This window comes from Sporisorium graminicola, chromosome SGRAM_1 (genome assembly GCF_005498985.1).
Source record: "Sporisorium graminicola strain CBS 10092 chromosome SGRAM_1, whole genome shotgun sequence".
NCBI lineage: Eukaryota > Fungi > Basidiomycota > Ustilaginomycetes > Ustilaginales > Ustilaginaceae > Sporisorium > Sporisorium graminicola.
Window position 1 is genome coordinate 2,644,629 of NC_043719.1, and position 16,562 is coordinate 2,661,190.

Sequence of the window (16,562 nt, forward strand, 5' to 3'; positions counted from 1 at the left end):
AGCTAGCGCATCAACCGCAACCCCAGTCAAGGTCGGCGACAACGGCGCTGCTTCGTCGAAAAAGGCACCCAAATCCAAAGTTAACAAGACGCCAGGGGCTGCCAAACCTAAGCAGAAGCGAAAGGCAAACCAGACAGGCGCCAATGATGAACTCGTCTATCGTCCCGGGCCCAGCACCGCCGGCGGCACCATCGGAGCCGCGCCGGACTCCACCCTTCCCGCCATGCTCACAGCTGCCGGCGGCGGTCGCAAAGCCTTGCCCGAGCTTGTCCTGCCTTTCCAGCTGCCTTTTGCAGAGATTCGGCCCGAGATGCCCATGTTGGACAATGCCAGCGTACAGGCGGCCATGGCCATGGGCGCCTCTGAAACCTCGTCGCTCGACACGGGCAGCGACAGCGATGACTATTCGGTGCTGTCCGATGACTCGGACCTCGACAGCGAAGCCGAGGAGAGCCGCAGAGAGGCGCGCAGACGCAGACGAGAGCCCGCCACCATTGAAGAGAGCCTCGTCTTGCTGCAGTCGCTGCGCCAGTCTCGTCTCTCGCACCTTTCGTCGCTGCTCACTCCATTCAGTCAACGCGTCAGATCTGGCATGATCTACCCCAATGTGTTGCCCCTCAGCTTGCTTCACGGTCTCAACCCACGAGACCCTCATGTCCTAATCCAGCTCGGACGCGCCGATATCCACGTCGGCCCTCACGTCTTCCTTAAGACCAAGTTCTGGGAAGTGCGCCCCGACTACGAGATGCCGCCCGTCCTCAATCCGATCAGTGGCATGCGTGCACCAGGCGCGTTTGGCGGTCCGTCGGTCTATGCGAGCATGGCAATGCCACCGTCAATCCCACAGCAATTGCCCTTGCCTCATCCACAGCCTCACAAGCTGCCCTCACCACGTGTACTTCCAGCGGCCGCACCCGCCTTGCCCCAGCCTAGCGTGCCTCTAGCTCCACCGCCGACTACGTCGAACAAGTCTCCAGTAGCGCGTCCGGCCACCACGGCTTCACCAAGCAGTGCAACGCTTCCTGCATCCAAGCCAACAGGTGCCACAACGATGACCGCGTTGCCAACTCCGACTCTGCCCGCGACACCGATTCAGAGCGGCTTGGCAGCTCGTCCTGCGGTCACGCCGAAGCCTGCAGCATCGCCCGCGTCCCCAAATCCGGCATCAAATCCCGCCACATCTGCTGCAGCGTCGACAGCATCTGCGCCAGCCGTGGTAGCAGCGGCATCCGCGCCAGCCTCGACTTTGGTAGGCAAGCCAGCTCCTGCTGGTGGTGCAGCAACACCAGCTGCCGCTTCGGCACTTCCACCGGCAACAGCAGCAAAGCCGGCAACTCCTGCCGGAGCTTCGGTCTCTGGATCTGTGCCAAACACTCCCGCTCTTGCAGTGGTCGACGGCAAGCCAACCGCAGTCGCTCCAGCAATTGCACCCACACCTCTCACGCTGGCGCCTAAGCCCATCGCGGTACCTGTATCACTTCCGCGACCGCCCAGCATCAACCAGAACCACGCTTCGTCCGGCGTGAACCCGGCGGCCAACTCCACCAATCCAGCAGCTCCTCCATCAGCACCTCAGAAGGCGCCTTTGCCGGCACACGCGCCAGCAGCAAAGTCCATCACTGTGAACGCCAATGCTACTGCGACCCCTCCTTCAGCATCTACTACTTCTTCGAATGCGGGCACGCCATCCGCCGCAGCCCGTGCAACGGATTCCGCGAACGCTCCTGCATCCAGCCAAGCCCCGACTGCAGCCAAGCCAGCCCCGACTGCCGGCGCCAACGCTTCGCAAGCATCGTCGCGACCAGCAGGTGTGCCTCCGCCGCCAGCCATCGACGCTGTGCTTGTGTCGCGAGTCAATGCGACCGCAGCGCTCAATCCAGAGCTGCAAGAGCTCCTGCACATTGCCGCTTCAGGCAAGGCCAACCCGAATCAGCTGAAAGCGCTTGGTGTGTGGATTCAAGCCATCACGGCTCAGCTCAGACAGGACGAGGCTCGCAACGCAGCGGCAGCCAGCAATTCAGCCGGATCGTCGGGTTCTCGCGCTGGCAACGCCGGGTCGACTACCGCAGAAGGAAAAAAGTCGAAAAAGACCAAGGTTGACGAAGCGGCCAAGGCGAGCAAGAAGCAGGCCAAGATCGAAGAGCGCGAAGCCAAGAAGAAGGCCAAGGCCGAGGCTAGGGCGAAAGCGCAAGCGGACAAGCAGCTGGCGCAGAAGCAGCAAAAGGAAAAGCAGCAAACGCTTCAGCAGCAGCAGCAACAGCAGCAACCTCAGCACGGGCTCCATCAGCAACAGCACACAGCACACCAGACGCCGCTTTCGAACAAGCTGCGCCACCCTCCTCCTGGCTGGCCCACAGATGGGCCTCCCAAGCCGCCCGTGATTATCGTCGAGTTCCGCGAAAATCCAAGCATGCGCTTCATCCTTCCTTTGTGGAAGTGCTTGGTGGAGCGTACCGAGGGCATCGAGCGGCCGTCGCTTCCCAAAGTCAAGAAGGAAAGGCGCAGCTTCTTTGACAATGATTCGGACGACGACGAAAGCCAGCGGATTGAGCCGGAGCTAAAGCTGAGCTTCTTCGCCCCGTCTCTTGGCTCGGACGCAGCCGATGGCAGTGGACTGCGCGAGCTGGAGGAGGAATTAAAACGCAAAGCGGCTGAAGAGGCCAAGCTCAAAGGCGCCAACGCTTCAGCCACAGGGATCAACAGCAATGCTGCAGCTGATGGCGCGCCTTCCTCGACAGCTTCGCCCGATGCTACATTCCAACCTGCAAGCGGCGACAAGACCAGCCCCGAAGATGCTGCATCATCGCACGTTAAGAAGAAGAAAGGTGGAGCCGGAGCTGGCAGTAAGAAGAGTAGCAAAGCAATCAAGCAGGAAGCGCCGGATGCAAGCATGCCGTCCGACCTCTCGCAGAGCAAGAAGCACGAGGTGTATCCGCTCACGTGGAGCATCAAGGGCGGCGTCACCGAGAGCCTCTGGGAGGCATTTGGGCGTGTACCGGGTACCATGACGTGCCAGCCTGTCAAGCGCGAGCCCGAGATTGAGCTCGAGCCGGACGTAGCCGAGTTCTTGGTGCCCGAGATTCGATACCATTTGCTCGACCTGCCCATGGAGGAGATCAAGATTCAGAAGGAGACGAGCGACACATTTGTGGATCTGTACAGCCAGATGCCGGATCGACGATTTATCTTGCCACGCGTCGCTCCAGCGCTCTTGCCGCAGGGATTGGAGGACCATCTGCAGGACCGTTTTGCGGTGCGACCTCAGTGCGTCCAGGGTCGACCGATGGTGAAGCGCAAGGCGGGTGCACGCGAAGACGACGTGAGCTTCTCGTACGAAGGCATCGGACTCACGGTAATTGGGCCCAACGGGGTCAAGACGGAGCCCGGAGCGACGCCGCCCAAGCCACCCAAGCGCAAGCGCCATGTTGCCACGCACAATCCGGACGGCTCGATCAAGAGCTGCGGAGCGTGCGGCAAGACCAAGACACCCATGTGGCGCCGTGGGCCCAAGGGCCCTTCGCAGCTGTGCAATGCGTGTGGAGCTCGATGGAAGGCAGGTCGCCTGGTGGTGCCCGATGTGGCACCTCCGCCAATCATCGAAGCGGAAGAGGATAAGAGCAAGGAAGACGAGGCACGCAAGGAGGACGAAGCGCAAGCGTCGATGCACGGCAGCAATGCGCTGGTGATCCCACAGAGCTCGAGCGCCGACGATGGCAGCTACACGGTCATGGCGTCGAGTGGGTTGGTGGGCGCAGCTCCGTATGGCGATCCGTTCTCACTCTCGTCAGAGGGCAAAGGTGGGATGGACTTTGGCTCGAGCCACCTGAGCCGCGGGTCGTCGAGCCCTAGCCCGTTCATCCGTTCGCCCGTTCCAGAAGACGATGTGATGCCAGCCTCGGTGGACCCGAGCATGCTTTCAGGATCCAATCGGGTGTTTTCGCACCGACGATGAGGCCGACACACAGCCCACGCACACGCACACGCACGCACACTCACATACCTAAACAACAGCATTGTAATAGTACGAGAGATTATCGATAGAAGCGGCTTGTGAACGTGTGCGCCGAGTCGATGAAGATTGTTAGTGTTGCGGCGATCATGGCGCATAGCTCGGCATCCAGCAGCGGCGGCTAAGGGGTGCCTGACGTCGATGATCGTCGTCGTGCCTGTCATTTGCCGTTTCGGCTTGGCCAGGCAACTCAGACTTGCAGCAAAGCAGGGTCTCAGGCAAGGGAGCGCGCCGTCGTCGGTGCGAGGCCAAGCACCAGCTGGCAGCCTCGATCGCCCTTGCAGCCGAGAGAGCGCCAGGCGGAAAGCCAAGCCAGGAAGGAATGGTCGTCCTTCTTCTGTACCTGAAAGTCGGCCAGCAGTTTCTTCCTTTGGAAGGAGCGAAGAGCTTCCAGAAATCAGAAGGACGAGTCGAGTGCGACACTGTGCGTGCCAGAGCAGCCTCGCAAGTCCGAGGCTAGTTTGCAAGCTGATTTTCTTTTGCTGTGCTGGCTGACTTGGAAAAACGGGAGCCTGTTCGGCAATGACTGCCAAGCCGCCGAGCGAAATGCGCGAGGCCATCGAGGCTGCCGTCAGCACTCGTCTGATGCGCTGAAGCGGTGTTTTGTTTTTTGAACACAGCTCCTTGCCGAGCCCCTCTTCAGACATACACACGCACACACACACACACGCGCGCGCGCCAGGTCCCCTTTATTGTTGTAAAATGATTTTCGGTGCTGCCTGCCGACCTGCCGACTCGCGTACGCAACCTTCTCTTCTTCTTGGCCTGTCCTCTGGATCCTTCGCGAGTTAATGATTCCAAGCTAGTTTTATAAGCTTCACCTCCAGCCAGCGAGCCAGCCACACACCGGTGCACTGGCCCGGCCGTGCGCCTGATGTCCGCTGCTCTCAACGAGAGCAAGCATTCTCATGCATGCTTCGCCTTTCTAAGCCCTAAATCTGCACCTACCAAGCTGGATTGATTATCGCTGCTCTCTCGAACAAACACAACATGGCGCGGGCAGACCCCTGCACTTTGGCTGGTCTTTTGTTCTCAGGATTTGAATTAAAAGATTATAAAATTTACCTTTTTTCCTATTGTGCCGCGCGCCCCTTTCTCTGTGCATCTCCCTGCTGTCTCTCGGAGTGTTGCTGCGGAAGCCAGCTGTCACTGGTGAATTTCCTCGATTGTGGCGGCCCGCCCGCTTGCTTGGCTCGACACCGCCTCGACATGCTTGCGCTCGAATCTCCGAGCTCGTTTCGCACTCCCTTTCGACGTAGTCTCACCACCACCATCACCACCACCCTAACACCCCACTTACCCATCTTGTTCGTTTGCTCGTCCTTTGCAGGTAAGCTTCTCAACCTTTGACGTCCATCCGGCGGCAGCATACAGTCTCGTTCACTGTATTTACACACACATACACACACTCTCGCTCTTTTGCCGCCATATTTTTCTGTCGCTGCATCGCCACCCGTCACCGCACACTCAGGAAGCGAACTCTTCAGGAGGCAGGTCCCCTACACACTCGCCCACCATGTCCTACCAACGACCCCAGGACCCTTACATGCACTCCAACGCCTCTCAGTACGACGAGCGTTACCAACAGGGTGCCTACCAGCAGCAAGGCTATGGCAACCAGACCCCTAGCGGCTACCGTGACTACCCTGACCATGCCTCGGGCTACCAGGGCTCCTACAAGGAGTCCTCTGAGGGCCTCTACAGCAGCCAGGCACCTGGTGTAGGTGCAGGTGCGGGCTATGGCCAGCAGCGCAACGCTGCTAGCAACGCCGCCGCCACCTACTCGTACGCCAAGCCCAAGCGCGGCGTCTCCAAGTGGATCAAGTTTGGCATTCCCCTGCTCATCCTTATTATTGCTGGTGCTGTTCTCGGCGGTATCTTCGGCGCGCGCGCCTCCAAGAACAACAACAACAACAACAACTCGTCCAGCGGTAGCAGCAACAGCGGCAGTGGCAGCATCGGCAGCGGCTCGACGCCCAACGTCCAGGGTGCTGCCCTCTCCGCCGCACAGCAGGCTGCCAAGAACGGTGGTAACAACATGCTCTTCTACCAGGGCACCGACGCGTACGGAAACCCTTCCTATGTTTCGACGTACGTCGACACTTCCGCGCCCAATTACAACGGTGCCGCTCACAACCAGTCGTGCTCCGACTCGTGGTCCGCCACCAACAGCCTCACCAACCTGCGCCCTCACCCTCGCATCATGACCACCAAGGCCGAGTGGGACTGCTTGCCCAACAAGATCGCTAACGACGCCTACCTTACCGTGTGGAACACCACCATCTTCAACAACGCTACTAAGTGGGCTGCGGAGCCTTTCGTCGCCTACGTCGCCGACGGTGGCTTTGATGGTTCCGGTATCCTCGACGTCAGCCGAGCCATTCAGATGCGTGTCAAAGCCTGGGCTTATGCTTACAAGCTGTCGAACAACACCATGTGGAAGGACCGTCTCTACGCTGAGCTCAACAATGCTGCCGGCAACACCAACAACGAATTCGGTCAAAACGGCACCCGCTGGAACTCCGCCCACTTCCTCGACACGGCCGAAATGACCTCTGCCTTCGCCATGGCCTACGATTGGCTCTACAACGATTGGAATGTCACCCAGCAGGCCATGATCCGCAACGCCATCGTCCAGTACGGTCTCTGGCCCGGTCTCAACCAGTACGCCACTGACAGCGGTTGGTGGAAGTTGCCGAACAATGGTGACGGTAATTGGAACTGCGTCTGCAACGGTGGTCTGCTCACCGGTGCGCTCGCCATCCGCGGCGACGGCGATGCCAACGCCACCGCCACCGCCGACAACATCATCAATTTGGCGCTCACCAACATGAAGGCGAACTGCATGCGAGGCGCCTACGACGACGGCACATGGTCCGAGACCGCCAATTATTGGTACTTTGGCACCAACGCCCAAGCTCGCGCCCTCTCCGCCCTCATCTCGGCTACGGGCACGGACCAAAACCTGATGGCGCAGAACCCCAACTGGTACAAGACCTCGGCCTTCCACATGTACGTCTCGGGCCCCGGCGGTCTCTTCGCCTACGGTGACAACGGCCCCAACAAGTTTGCCACCACGGCCAACCAGCTTATGCTCTACTCGAAGCTGTCGGGTGATGCCCGCCCTGCCGTCTACCAGCGTGACCGTGCCGACGCCTCGTTTGACCCTTTGAGCATGTTCTGGTACGAGCCGACCGCCAAAGGTGCTTTCTGGAACGGCCTTCCGCTTGACCGGTTCTTTAACGATGTCCGCGGATCGTGGGCCAGCATGCGCAGCTCGTGGACCGACCCCAGCGCTGTATTTGTCGGCATCAAGGCCTCGAACCTCACCGGTCACCAGACGCATGGTGATCTGGATGCCGGTGACTTTGTGCTCGACGCGTTAGGAACCCGATGGGCTGGCGAGTACGGCAGCGGCAACTACCTTTCGACTGACTACTTCAAGAACGAGACGCAGGATTCGGCTCGATGGACTTACTACCGCAAGGCCACCGACGGCCAGAACACGTTGACAATCAACATGCAGAACCAGAATGTCGCCAACTGTCTCCCTACCAACCAGTTCAACACGACGGGTGTTGCGCAGAGCGGCGACCTCAGCTTCAAGCCCGCCACCACGGACGCCGTGCAGTTCATCAGCGACTTGAGCAGCTGCTACAGCCAGCCCGCCGGCACAGTGCAGCGCGGTATTCGCATGCTCAACGGCCGCCGACAGGTGCTTGTCCAGGACGAGATTGCCCAGTCGAGCCAGATCACCGACGTGCAGTGGCGCGTGCAAACCAACGGCACCGTCACAGTCTCGTCGGACGGAAAGACGGCCACGCTGACGCAGAGCTCCATCACCGACCCCAACGCCGCTACAGGCCTCAAGGTCAGCCTTGGCGGTACCAAGACGATGAAGGTACAGATTCTGAGCCCTTCAAATGCCGTCTTCACCACGGATGGCCCTCCCGCCACCCGTATCTACGGCATTGCTGTCTCCAGTGCGGCTCCCGAGGACTCGGACATCCCCAACACGGGCGTGACTGCGCTGCAGATCGAGCTGGGCGGCACTCAGTCTGGCTCGCAAACGGTGCAGGTGCTGTGGCAGCCGCAGTGGGACTCGCTCTCGGCCGCCGACCAGGCTACGCCCAAATCGGTTCCGCTCAGCCAGTGGACGCTGACCTCGCACAACTAGATGCGTGCTTGGCTAGCGACTGTACGCAAAATCACACTCTTGAGAAAGAGAATAGGGCTCGGAATTTTGCAACGTGCTCTCTCTTATCGTTATTCAGACTCGTACACGGACGTTTATTGATCTGCATGCTTCCCGCCCTGTGAGCGGTCGAATGGCTTGTCAGTCTGACCTTCTCTTCTGCTTTCTTTCTCAATCATCTTGATCCGTCCTTTATTTGTCTTGGCTTGCTAGTCAGGGCAGCGAATCGAACACTCTCTCTTGTATCTGTGATCTAGACCGACGTTTTTCTTATTCGTTTCGTGAAACACTGTCCTTTCTCGTTCGTTTGCGATTGTTCGACGAGGCTGCTTGTGTCTGTCTGCAAACATGATTGGTGTCGGATGTGACTCTGTGATGCATTGAGAGGCGTTTGAAGGATAAGTGCTTTCACACAAGGTGTGTCTGCACAGACTTCATCTTATGATAGAGCATGCGACTTGAGCTATGGCAGACTCAAGAATCGCTTCGACAAGGTTTAGAACCGCTCGCCGAAGAGTAAGAGCTATAAATTGGTCGGAATCTAAGCTCAAGTGCGAGTGCAGCGTGTAGAAACTGTAACTGCGCTTTGGCGCATCACGTAAATTCGTTTAGCGCATGTGAAAAGGGAGTCCTGTCAGTTTAGACGGTGGACACCTCTTTCTGGCGTAACAAACCCCGCATTCTGCCTCACCTACTGTCACGTCCGCCTTTCGGTCCCCGCTCTGGTGCTGTTCCGCACAAAAGGCCAGCTCTGCTCGCTCACACCTTGCTTCCTCCTTGCCCTCCAACCTTCTATCCTTCGGTGAACCACTTGCAACGTGCTAGATCATTGAATCTCGACGAGCAAGTCAAGATGGCCGCCACGCTCCCGCCTCTCGACCAGCCAAAGCTGACGCCCGAATTCCACGATGTGGTGATTGTCGGCGCCGGCATCTCTGGCATCGCCATGGCCTGTCAACTCAAGCGCAAACTCAACATCCACGACATCAAGATCCTCGAACGCAGTCCGGATCCTTCTGGAACGTGGACCAACAACTCGTACCCCGGATGCGCGTGCGATGTACCTGCGCCGGTCTACTCGTTTTCGTTTGCGACCAAGGGCGACTGGTCGACGTTCTATCCGCAGCAGAAGGAGCTAAAGCGGTATTTTGGCACGGTAGCTGCCGAGCACGATCTGCACAAGAACTTTCATTTCCAGACGACGGTGCTGGAGGCACGGTATGATCGCGAGACGGGCTTGTGGCATGTTTGGAGTCAGGACTGGGTCAAAGGAAAGGGTGAGGGCGAGAAACATCATTACGTGTGCAAGTTCTTCGTCAGCGCTGTGGGCGGCCTATCGCAGCCTAAACCATGTGATATCGAGGGACATGAGTCGTTCACCGGCCCCATCTTCCATACGGCTGCCTGGGACCATTCGGTGAATCTCAACGGCAAGGATGTGGTTCTGGTGGGAAATGGTTGTTCAGCCACCCAGTGCGTGCCGTATCTCGCCCAACATTCCAAGAGCTTGACGCAATTCGTGCGTTCAAAGCACTGGATCGCCCCACACCCCCACCAGCCGTTCGACTCGATTCCAGGCTTCAAGTGGCTGCTCAAAAAATCCGTGTTCGTGCGCAAGTTCCAACGTCTGATCATCTGGTTGGTGCTCGAGTCGCATTTCATCATGATCCTGCAGAATCCCTTGGGACGACTCTTCCGCTGGAACTGGCGCCGCAAATGTGAAGCGCACATGAAGAAGAACGCACCGCCGGAGTACTGGGACATACTGCTACCGCGCAAGGACGAGCTCATGGTGGGGTGCAAACGTCGTATCATCGACGATGATTACCTGCCCACTCTGCGTCAACCGCATGTCAAGGTCGAGAACACCAAGCTGGCGCGAATCGAGCCGCAGCACGTGGTACTTGCGGATGGACGCAGGATCAAGGCGGACGTGATCGTGATGGCGAATGGGTTTGAACCGCACGCAGCAGGCGCTCCCATGAAGGTCGTCGGCGTCAACCGGACACTGCACGACCACTGGGCCAAGTACGGCGAGGGCGGGATGCTGGCCTACCGCTCCTCGCTCAACTCTGGCTTCCCCAACATGGGCTCAATCAACGCAGCCAACACGGGCACGGGCAATCAATCGCTCATTTTTGCCTCAGAATGCACTGTCAACTTCCTGCTGGAAGTCGCCAAGCCGGTCCTCGCCGCGGCTCGCCCCCCGCAGTTCGCCATCGACCACATGCCCTCCCCCTCGCTCTCCGCCGACCCAAAACTTGAGAACTACAAAATCCCCACATTCGAGGTGAAGCTTAAAGCCGAGCTCGATGAACAGCACTGGATCGCTAAGGCCATGTCCAAGCTCGTCTTTACCAGTGGATGCAAGAGCTGGTACATCGATGCCAAGAGCGGGAGGGTGACCAGCATGCAACCGGACTGGCAGGTGAATTACTTGTTGCGGGCGCACTTTCCCAAGTGGGATGACTTTAAGTATACGGGATTGAAGGCGGGGGCGAAGGTGCCGGAGGGTGTGCCGTGGTGGAAGGTGTGGGGTGATTGGGCTGGGTTGGGCCATGTCAAGTATGTGGATCCGAAGGAGACGCCGCAGATCAATCGGGCGGCTATGGATGCCTGACGCTTCCATCTCTGAAATAGAAGTGCTTCCTTGTCGTAATAGGTGCTGGGGTATGGTTGTCTCGATAATATTTGTGAATGAGAGTGGCCGTGCCAAAACTCGTTTGTGAAGATGTCTATTGCGTTAAGGAGCAGCATGACAGCGGCACAGTGACGGGTGTTAGAGTGGAAGAAGAGCTTCCTTTCTCGCGCGAAATTCGCTCGTCAAATCGGGAAGCGCCACAAATTGACTGCTTTGGAGGCTGAACCCCGATTCCTTCCTTCGTGCTTTCGCAAAAAAAAATATTCTTGGCTCAGCTTTTGTTCGTTTCTTCCCGCAAGAGAGAGGCAGAGATGGAACTCGGAATCAATTTTGACGTTTTTGACACAGAAAGAGAGGGAGAGATAGATACAAGTCGTTTGGCTAGTGGAGTTGCTGTCGAGCTTCTCATCATCATCCCTTCTTACATAACCAGCTTTTCTCTCTCCCTGCGACGACTTCCCTCCAGCACCTAGCATCCATCGGCTGATAAGCTCGAGCAGACGCTGATATCACCGCAACAGACTACGCGAGCGAAACGCTGGCGTCTCGGATTCTTTTAGCTCGGAACTTCGCACATTACTCGTTGGGACATCGTTTATCAGACGTACCAGTTTCACGGCACCTGGCATATCGGAAAGCAGCTCGGACACGAAGCAGTGAATCGAGGTGTACTTGTTGACAAAGATCTGCACCTAGACCTCTGCTCTCGCAACGTACGCTCGCACAGCACAGAGAAAAGCTCGTACAGCAATCACCACCACATCCGGTGTAACCGTTCGTAACCGGCCTCTACACAGATCGTATCGACAGACCTGTGCATCTCAACCTCAATCTTTTGATCAACAACTCCTCACAAAGCTTTCACAATGGCGCACGCAGACCACACACGCGATCCCTGCCCATGGGTGATCCTCAACGACTTCGGCGGAGCGTTCGCTATGGGTGCCGTTGGCGGCACGATCTGGCACGGTATCAAAGGCGCCCGCAACTCGCCCCGGGGTGAACGCCTGCCCGGCTCACTCTCTGCAATCAAGGCGCGTGCCCCCGTGCTCGGAGGCAACTTCGGCGTGTGGGGCGGCATGTTCTCCTCGTTCGACTGCGCCGTCAAGGGCATCCGCCAAAAGGAGGACCCGTGGAACGCCATCATCGCCGGCTTCATGACCGGCGGCGGCCTCGCCATCAGGAGCGGGCCAAAGACCGCCATCGGCTCTGGCATCATGTGTGGCATCTTGCTGGGTGTGTTCGAGGGCGTGGGCGTGTTGATGCAGAGGATGATGGCCGAGGGGAATAAACAGGTCGCGCCCATCATCCCAGATACCTTGCCCGGGACGGGGCAGCCGGCACTGCCTAGCGCATAGAATCTAGGAAACAAAGAGCACAAGCTCTTCCTCGAGTACGACCATCTCCATCACCACCACTACCCAAAATGTTGACACCTTACAGCACGCTTTGCATCCGTCGAGACCTCACAGCATCCCGTTACCACCAATCAGGTTCTCCTCTCACTTCTCTGTTCTTGTCTCTTACGCACGCACGGAGACCGGCGGTTTCATTGTTTCTCTTGCACGGTCTGGCTTTCTAATGCACTTTCCACTCTTGCTACAAAAGGTTTTTCTCGTCTGAGCCGGAGTAGCGCCTCCTGTGGGCCCCGATCAGACTGTGTACCAAACCCGCGATTTGAAGCTCGACTGCCCCGCGTTGAAAAGAGCGCACACCTTCCGCTCTCCAGGCTGGGGAGCTCACCCAGCTTCCTCCCTGTCCTTTCTCGACTTGCGGAAGCACAGGAACTCCAAGGCGGTCGCCTTCCTGCTCTGCATCAGAATCTGCTTGACGCGCTCCAGCTCGTGCTGCAGCTGCTCCTTGTCGCCGGCCTCGACACGCTTGTACTTGTGCGAGATGGTCTCGTACACCTGTTTGAGCAGCGCTTCCGCCTTGGCACTGATGAAGGCGCTGAGCGTCTGGTGCAAGAACTCGATCTCGAGTGTGGCTTGGAGCATGCCGCCCATGCCGAAGCGCGAGATGCGCTGGAACGACTGCAGCGTGGTCTGAGCCAGGTCGTCGACGAGCGTGGTGATGGTGCGGGTGACGAGCGGTTTGGCGATGCTGCGCACGTGTGCGTGCACCTGAACGAGCGACAGCAGCGCTTGGTAGATGAACGGGTGCACTGCGGACGGCTTGGGGATGCCGGCCCAGTCGATGCCCGAGCCAAGAATGCCGTGTGAGAGGATCTCGGATACCAGCGCGGACTTGCGCTTGATATAGTCGTTGAACAGAATCGCATCGAGCTGCGTCGACACCTCCGTGAGCGTCGCCAGGTCCTCGTCCATGGACACGGCGTAAGCGTCTGCGAACTGTTTCACCAAACTCGGAACAACGACACGCGAGAGGTGCGAGACATTCGTCACGCTCAGTAGCACGCGCGTGTCCAGATCCTTCACATCGACGACGCTTCCCGGATGCCCGGGCACACTCTGCACCGATAGCGCCGTGCGCGGCTCTAGCGGGCTATACTCGGAAAACGCCAGATGGACCAGCCCATCCAGAAAGGCGTATAGCGCATCCAGAAAGGCGCCTTTGATCCTCGCTGTGAACTCGGGCGCAACCGGCTGCTCCCCATGCCTGTTCTTGCGACTCGCCTCGAGTGCCGACACCGGTGTCGATGGCGACCTGCCCCCAGCAAGGTGGAACGCATGTCGAGCATTGCTCTTGTGAAACGCAGCGAGTTCGCGCAGATGCAGCGTAGTCGCCTGTTCATCCGCATTCAACGTCCAGTCTTCAAGCATGTGGAACAGCTTGGCGTCCTCCTGCCACAGCACGCACAAGACCTGCACGAAGCTGAAGCGTGCGTTGGTCAGCAGGCCCCGCAACGAGCTTGCAGAGGTGATCCCGAGCGAAGCCAGGTCGTTGCACGCTTCCACGAGCTGCGTGAGCATCTCGCGCATGTAGTGTGCTGCTGTGGGCGAGGATGTTCCTGCGGGAACCCATTCAGGTAGTTGTGTGGGCAGCGGCTGCCTCACGAGAATCGACATGTCTGTGAGCGAAAAGAGATGCGACACCAGGCTGATGTATGCGTCTAGGGCTTCGACGGCCCATGCCTTATTCTGCGCTGACATGGCAGTGCCTTGCGTCGCCGTTGTTGCCGACGAGGAGCCGCCGAGGCGTGTTTTACTCTTTGTGAACTTTCCTTCGGCGTGATTCTTGGCCACACGCCAGAAACTCGGCAGCGAGCCCGTGATGGTCTCTGACAGTGCCTTGACTAAGTCGAACATGGCTTTCCAGCTGTCGGCACCCGTGCACTTGTCGAACGATGCATCGATCCTGCCCGACAATCGCATGCTCTTCTGCAGATCCTTCGCACGATCGCGGTCGGCCGAGCTGCTCGACGGCCGCTGGGCCGAGCGCACCGTCTCGATGCGCGCCACACCCGCATCAAATGTCTTGCGCATCACACTGCGCAAGTGCTGGTGCTGCGCTTCGAGGAAGATCGACACGGGGTCGTCGGTGGGATCCAACTCGAGCAGGATTTCGATCGTCTTTTCCTGCTCGTCGACGCTGCGTCGCTGTTCGCGCAGTTGCGCAGTGAGCCGACTCTGCATATCCTTCATCGTGACTTCGACGGCATCCCACACTTTGGCAAACACACGTTTCTGCTGGATGTCATTCCTCGCTCCCCCGCCTGCAGACTCTGGCTGTTTGGCGCTACCCACTGCCAAGAGCTGGCCAGGCCGGCTGTCGAGGAGATACTTGCCCTTCTTGTAGTCGCGCAGCGCTACGTCGTATCTGCCCATTTCGACGGATTCGGAAAGAGAGCTGGGCAAGTTGAAAAAGAACTTGGAACGTTCGAAGACGTTGAGCGTCGATCGGAGCTTGATGGTCTTGAGATTGTTTTCGAGGACGGGCATGAAGACTTGGTCTGCCTTTGCCGAGGCGTTTGCGAGGATATTGTTGAGCGAGGCGACGCCGTAGTCTTCCTGCGGCTGCAGAGGTCCAGACTCTGTATCTCGCATCTCGCGGTAGACTCCGTCGGTGGTAGCTTTGACCGCGACGAAGCGGTCAAAGTTGTCTTCGACCAGCACTTTGAGGGCCTCGGAGCGCTGATCGATGCTACTCTTGAGGTGCTGAATGCCATGCGATAGGTCGGCAAAGGTGGCATCCGGGTGGATGGTAGAGAGAAACACTTTGGCGTCGAATGCTTTGGACGAGAGAGAAGTTTGCATCTTGATGTCCTTGGGTAGGCCGCGGAATGTGGCCATGGACGAGCGGAGGCCGAGCGGATCAGGATCGTCAGCTACAGCCATGGAAGAAGCGGCGCCTTTGTCATCCGCCTCGGTTTCTGTCGTGTGCCATGATAATGGCTCGAGTGAGTCGAGATGGTAGGCTTTGAGCAACTCGGCTTCGTCGAATTGGAGAGCCATGGTTGCGGACTGCAGCAAAGGCTTGAGCACCTAGTGCAAAAGCAGCGGGGCACAATGCTATCTCTGCTTAGAAGACCATTCGGCGTCCAGGGCCGTAACGTGCGCTTGATGAGCCTCGAATGAAGAGAATTGCGACCAATGAGAGACTGACAGTGGAGTGGTGTAAGTGACCTGCATGTCGGAAGTCACTAGTTGACGTGTTGGTCGGTGCACGGTTGTGGGCTCAGTCGAATTTGTTAGGTTGTGCAGAGTGGAGCTCGAGACCCTTTCGTATTGTCTGTGCCTTTCACTCCTTCGCACCTCCTTCGCTTCCATCTACCACGCAACCTCGAGCACTCGGTCCACAACTCGCTCTTGCACCGCGACAATGTCAGAGGCAGTAAAGCTGCAATTTGAGCCGTCCACTCTGGACGCGCTCGAAGCTTGGCAGCAGAGTATCCGCGACAACGCCATCGCCATCATCCAAAAGAAACTTCCAGAAAAGATCCTCTCGCTCAACGCCAAGATCGCCCAGGTCGACAGTGACAAGGAGCATCTCTTTTCCAAGTCTCGTTACTTTGATCCTAGCTCCATTGGAATCGATACCACTGTCTATCCAGCAAGCTCGAGCGATGATGGTTCGAGCAGCAAGAAGCGCAAGACGGCCGATGCTGCGGTCAACGGTGGCTCCTCCTCTTCGCACCAAGATGCAGCGCACGTCTACACCGGCATCCTGCACACTTCCACCTACCTCACTACGGCCTTCGACGACCTCCGCGCCGAATGGGACACACTCATCGAGCTCACAGACGCCCTCAAGATGTATATCAACCTCCAGATGCCCCAGATCGAAGACGGCGATACGTTCGGCGTTTCCATCCAGGAAGAAGCGCTCAACGAGATCGTCCGAACCCAGGAGTCGGCGTACAACCTCATCGCCACTCCGTTCACTTTCCACTCGGCGAGGGGCGATCTGGCGGCGAAGCTGGTTCGATATCCCGGGGTCAAAGATTATGCAGAGGCGATCAGGGAGCACGATAGGAAGACGGTGTATCGGTTGAAGATGCACCTGACGGACATGAGGAACATGTATGCGGTGGTGCTCGATATTTTGAAGAAGAACATCGCAAAGATCAGCAAGCCGAAGAGCGGAAACCAGATGGGATCCTACGGCTGCAAGGAGAGAAAGGAAGAACCGCAAAGACGACGCTCATCCACAGTCATCTGTACTTGTACTCATTCCGTTCATCATCCGTCGTCAACTTGCAAACTTTGCGCTCAGTCAGAACGAAGAGCCGATTTGGGATCTGAAAGGGTAAAGGA

General features: G+C 58.0%; 7 protein-coding genes across 7 annotated transcripts; 5 read left to right on the top strand and 2 right to left on the bottom strand.

Moving 5' to 3' along the window:
- Positions 1-1,092: 1,092 nt before the first annotated feature.
- Positions 1,093-1,461, bottom strand: EX895_000938 (uncharacterized protein; the record flags this gene model as incomplete). The annotated part of the gene is made up of 1 exon (XM_029881539.1): positions 1,093-1,461. One exon carries the CDS (start codon positions 1,459-1,461, stop codon positions 1,093-1,095), a length of 369 nt encoding a protein of 122 aa, XP_029742924.1.
- A 212-nt stretch (positions 1,462-1,673) lies between these two features.
- On the top strand, positions 1,674-3,952 carry EX895_000937 (uncharacterized protein; the record flags this gene model as incomplete). The annotated part of the gene is made up of 2 exons (XM_029881538.1): positions 1,674-1,794; positions 1,869-3,952. 2 exons carry the CDS (start codon positions 1,674-1,676, stop codon positions 3,950-3,952), a joined length of 2,205 nt encoding a protein of 734 aa, XP_029742925.1.
- Positions 3,953-5,525: 1,573 nt separating this feature from the next.
- EX895_000939 (uncharacterized protein) lies at positions 5,526-8,186 on the top strand (the record flags this gene model as incomplete). The annotated part of the gene is made up of 1 exon (XM_029881540.1): positions 5,526-8,186. The coding sequence occupies one exon, from the start codon at positions 5,526-5,528 to the stop codon at positions 8,184-8,186; it is 2,661 nt and encodes an 886-aa protein (XP_029742926.1).
- Positions 8,187-9,057: 871 nt separating this feature from the next.
- EX895_000940 (uncharacterized protein) lies at positions 9,058-10,824 on the top strand (the record flags this gene model as incomplete). Its single annotated transcript, XM_029881541.1, has 1 exon — positions 9,058-10,824. The coding sequence occupies one exon, from the start codon at positions 9,058-9,060 to the stop codon at positions 10,822-10,824; it is 1,767 nt and encodes a 588-aa protein (XP_029742927.1).
- Positions 10,825-11,711: 887 nt separating this feature from the next.
- EX895_000941 (uncharacterized protein) lies at positions 11,712-12,203 on the top strand (the record flags this gene model as incomplete). Its single annotated transcript, XM_029881542.1, has 1 exon — positions 11,712-12,203. One exon carries the CDS (start codon positions 11,712-11,714, stop codon positions 12,201-12,203), a length of 492 nt encoding a protein of 163 aa, XP_029742928.1.
- Positions 12,204-12,584: 381 nt separating this feature from the next.
- Positions 12,585-15,260, bottom strand: EX895_000942 (uncharacterized protein; the record flags this gene model as incomplete). Its single annotated transcript, XM_029881543.1, has 1 exon — positions 12,585-15,260. The coding sequence occupies one exon, from the start codon at positions 15,258-15,260 to the stop codon at positions 12,585-12,587; it is 2,676 nt and encodes an 891-aa protein (XP_029742929.1).
- A 367-nt stretch (positions 15,261-15,627) lies between these two features.
- Positions 15,628-16,558, top strand: EX895_000943 (uncharacterized protein; the record flags this gene model as incomplete). Its single annotated transcript, XM_029881544.1, has 2 exons — positions 15,628-16,328; positions 16,522-16,558. The coding sequence occupies 2 exons, from the start codon at positions 15,628-15,630 to the stop codon at positions 16,556-16,558; spliced, it is 738 nt and encodes a 245-aa protein (XP_029742930.1).
- Between the last annotated feature and the right edge of the window lie 4 nt (positions 16,559-16,562).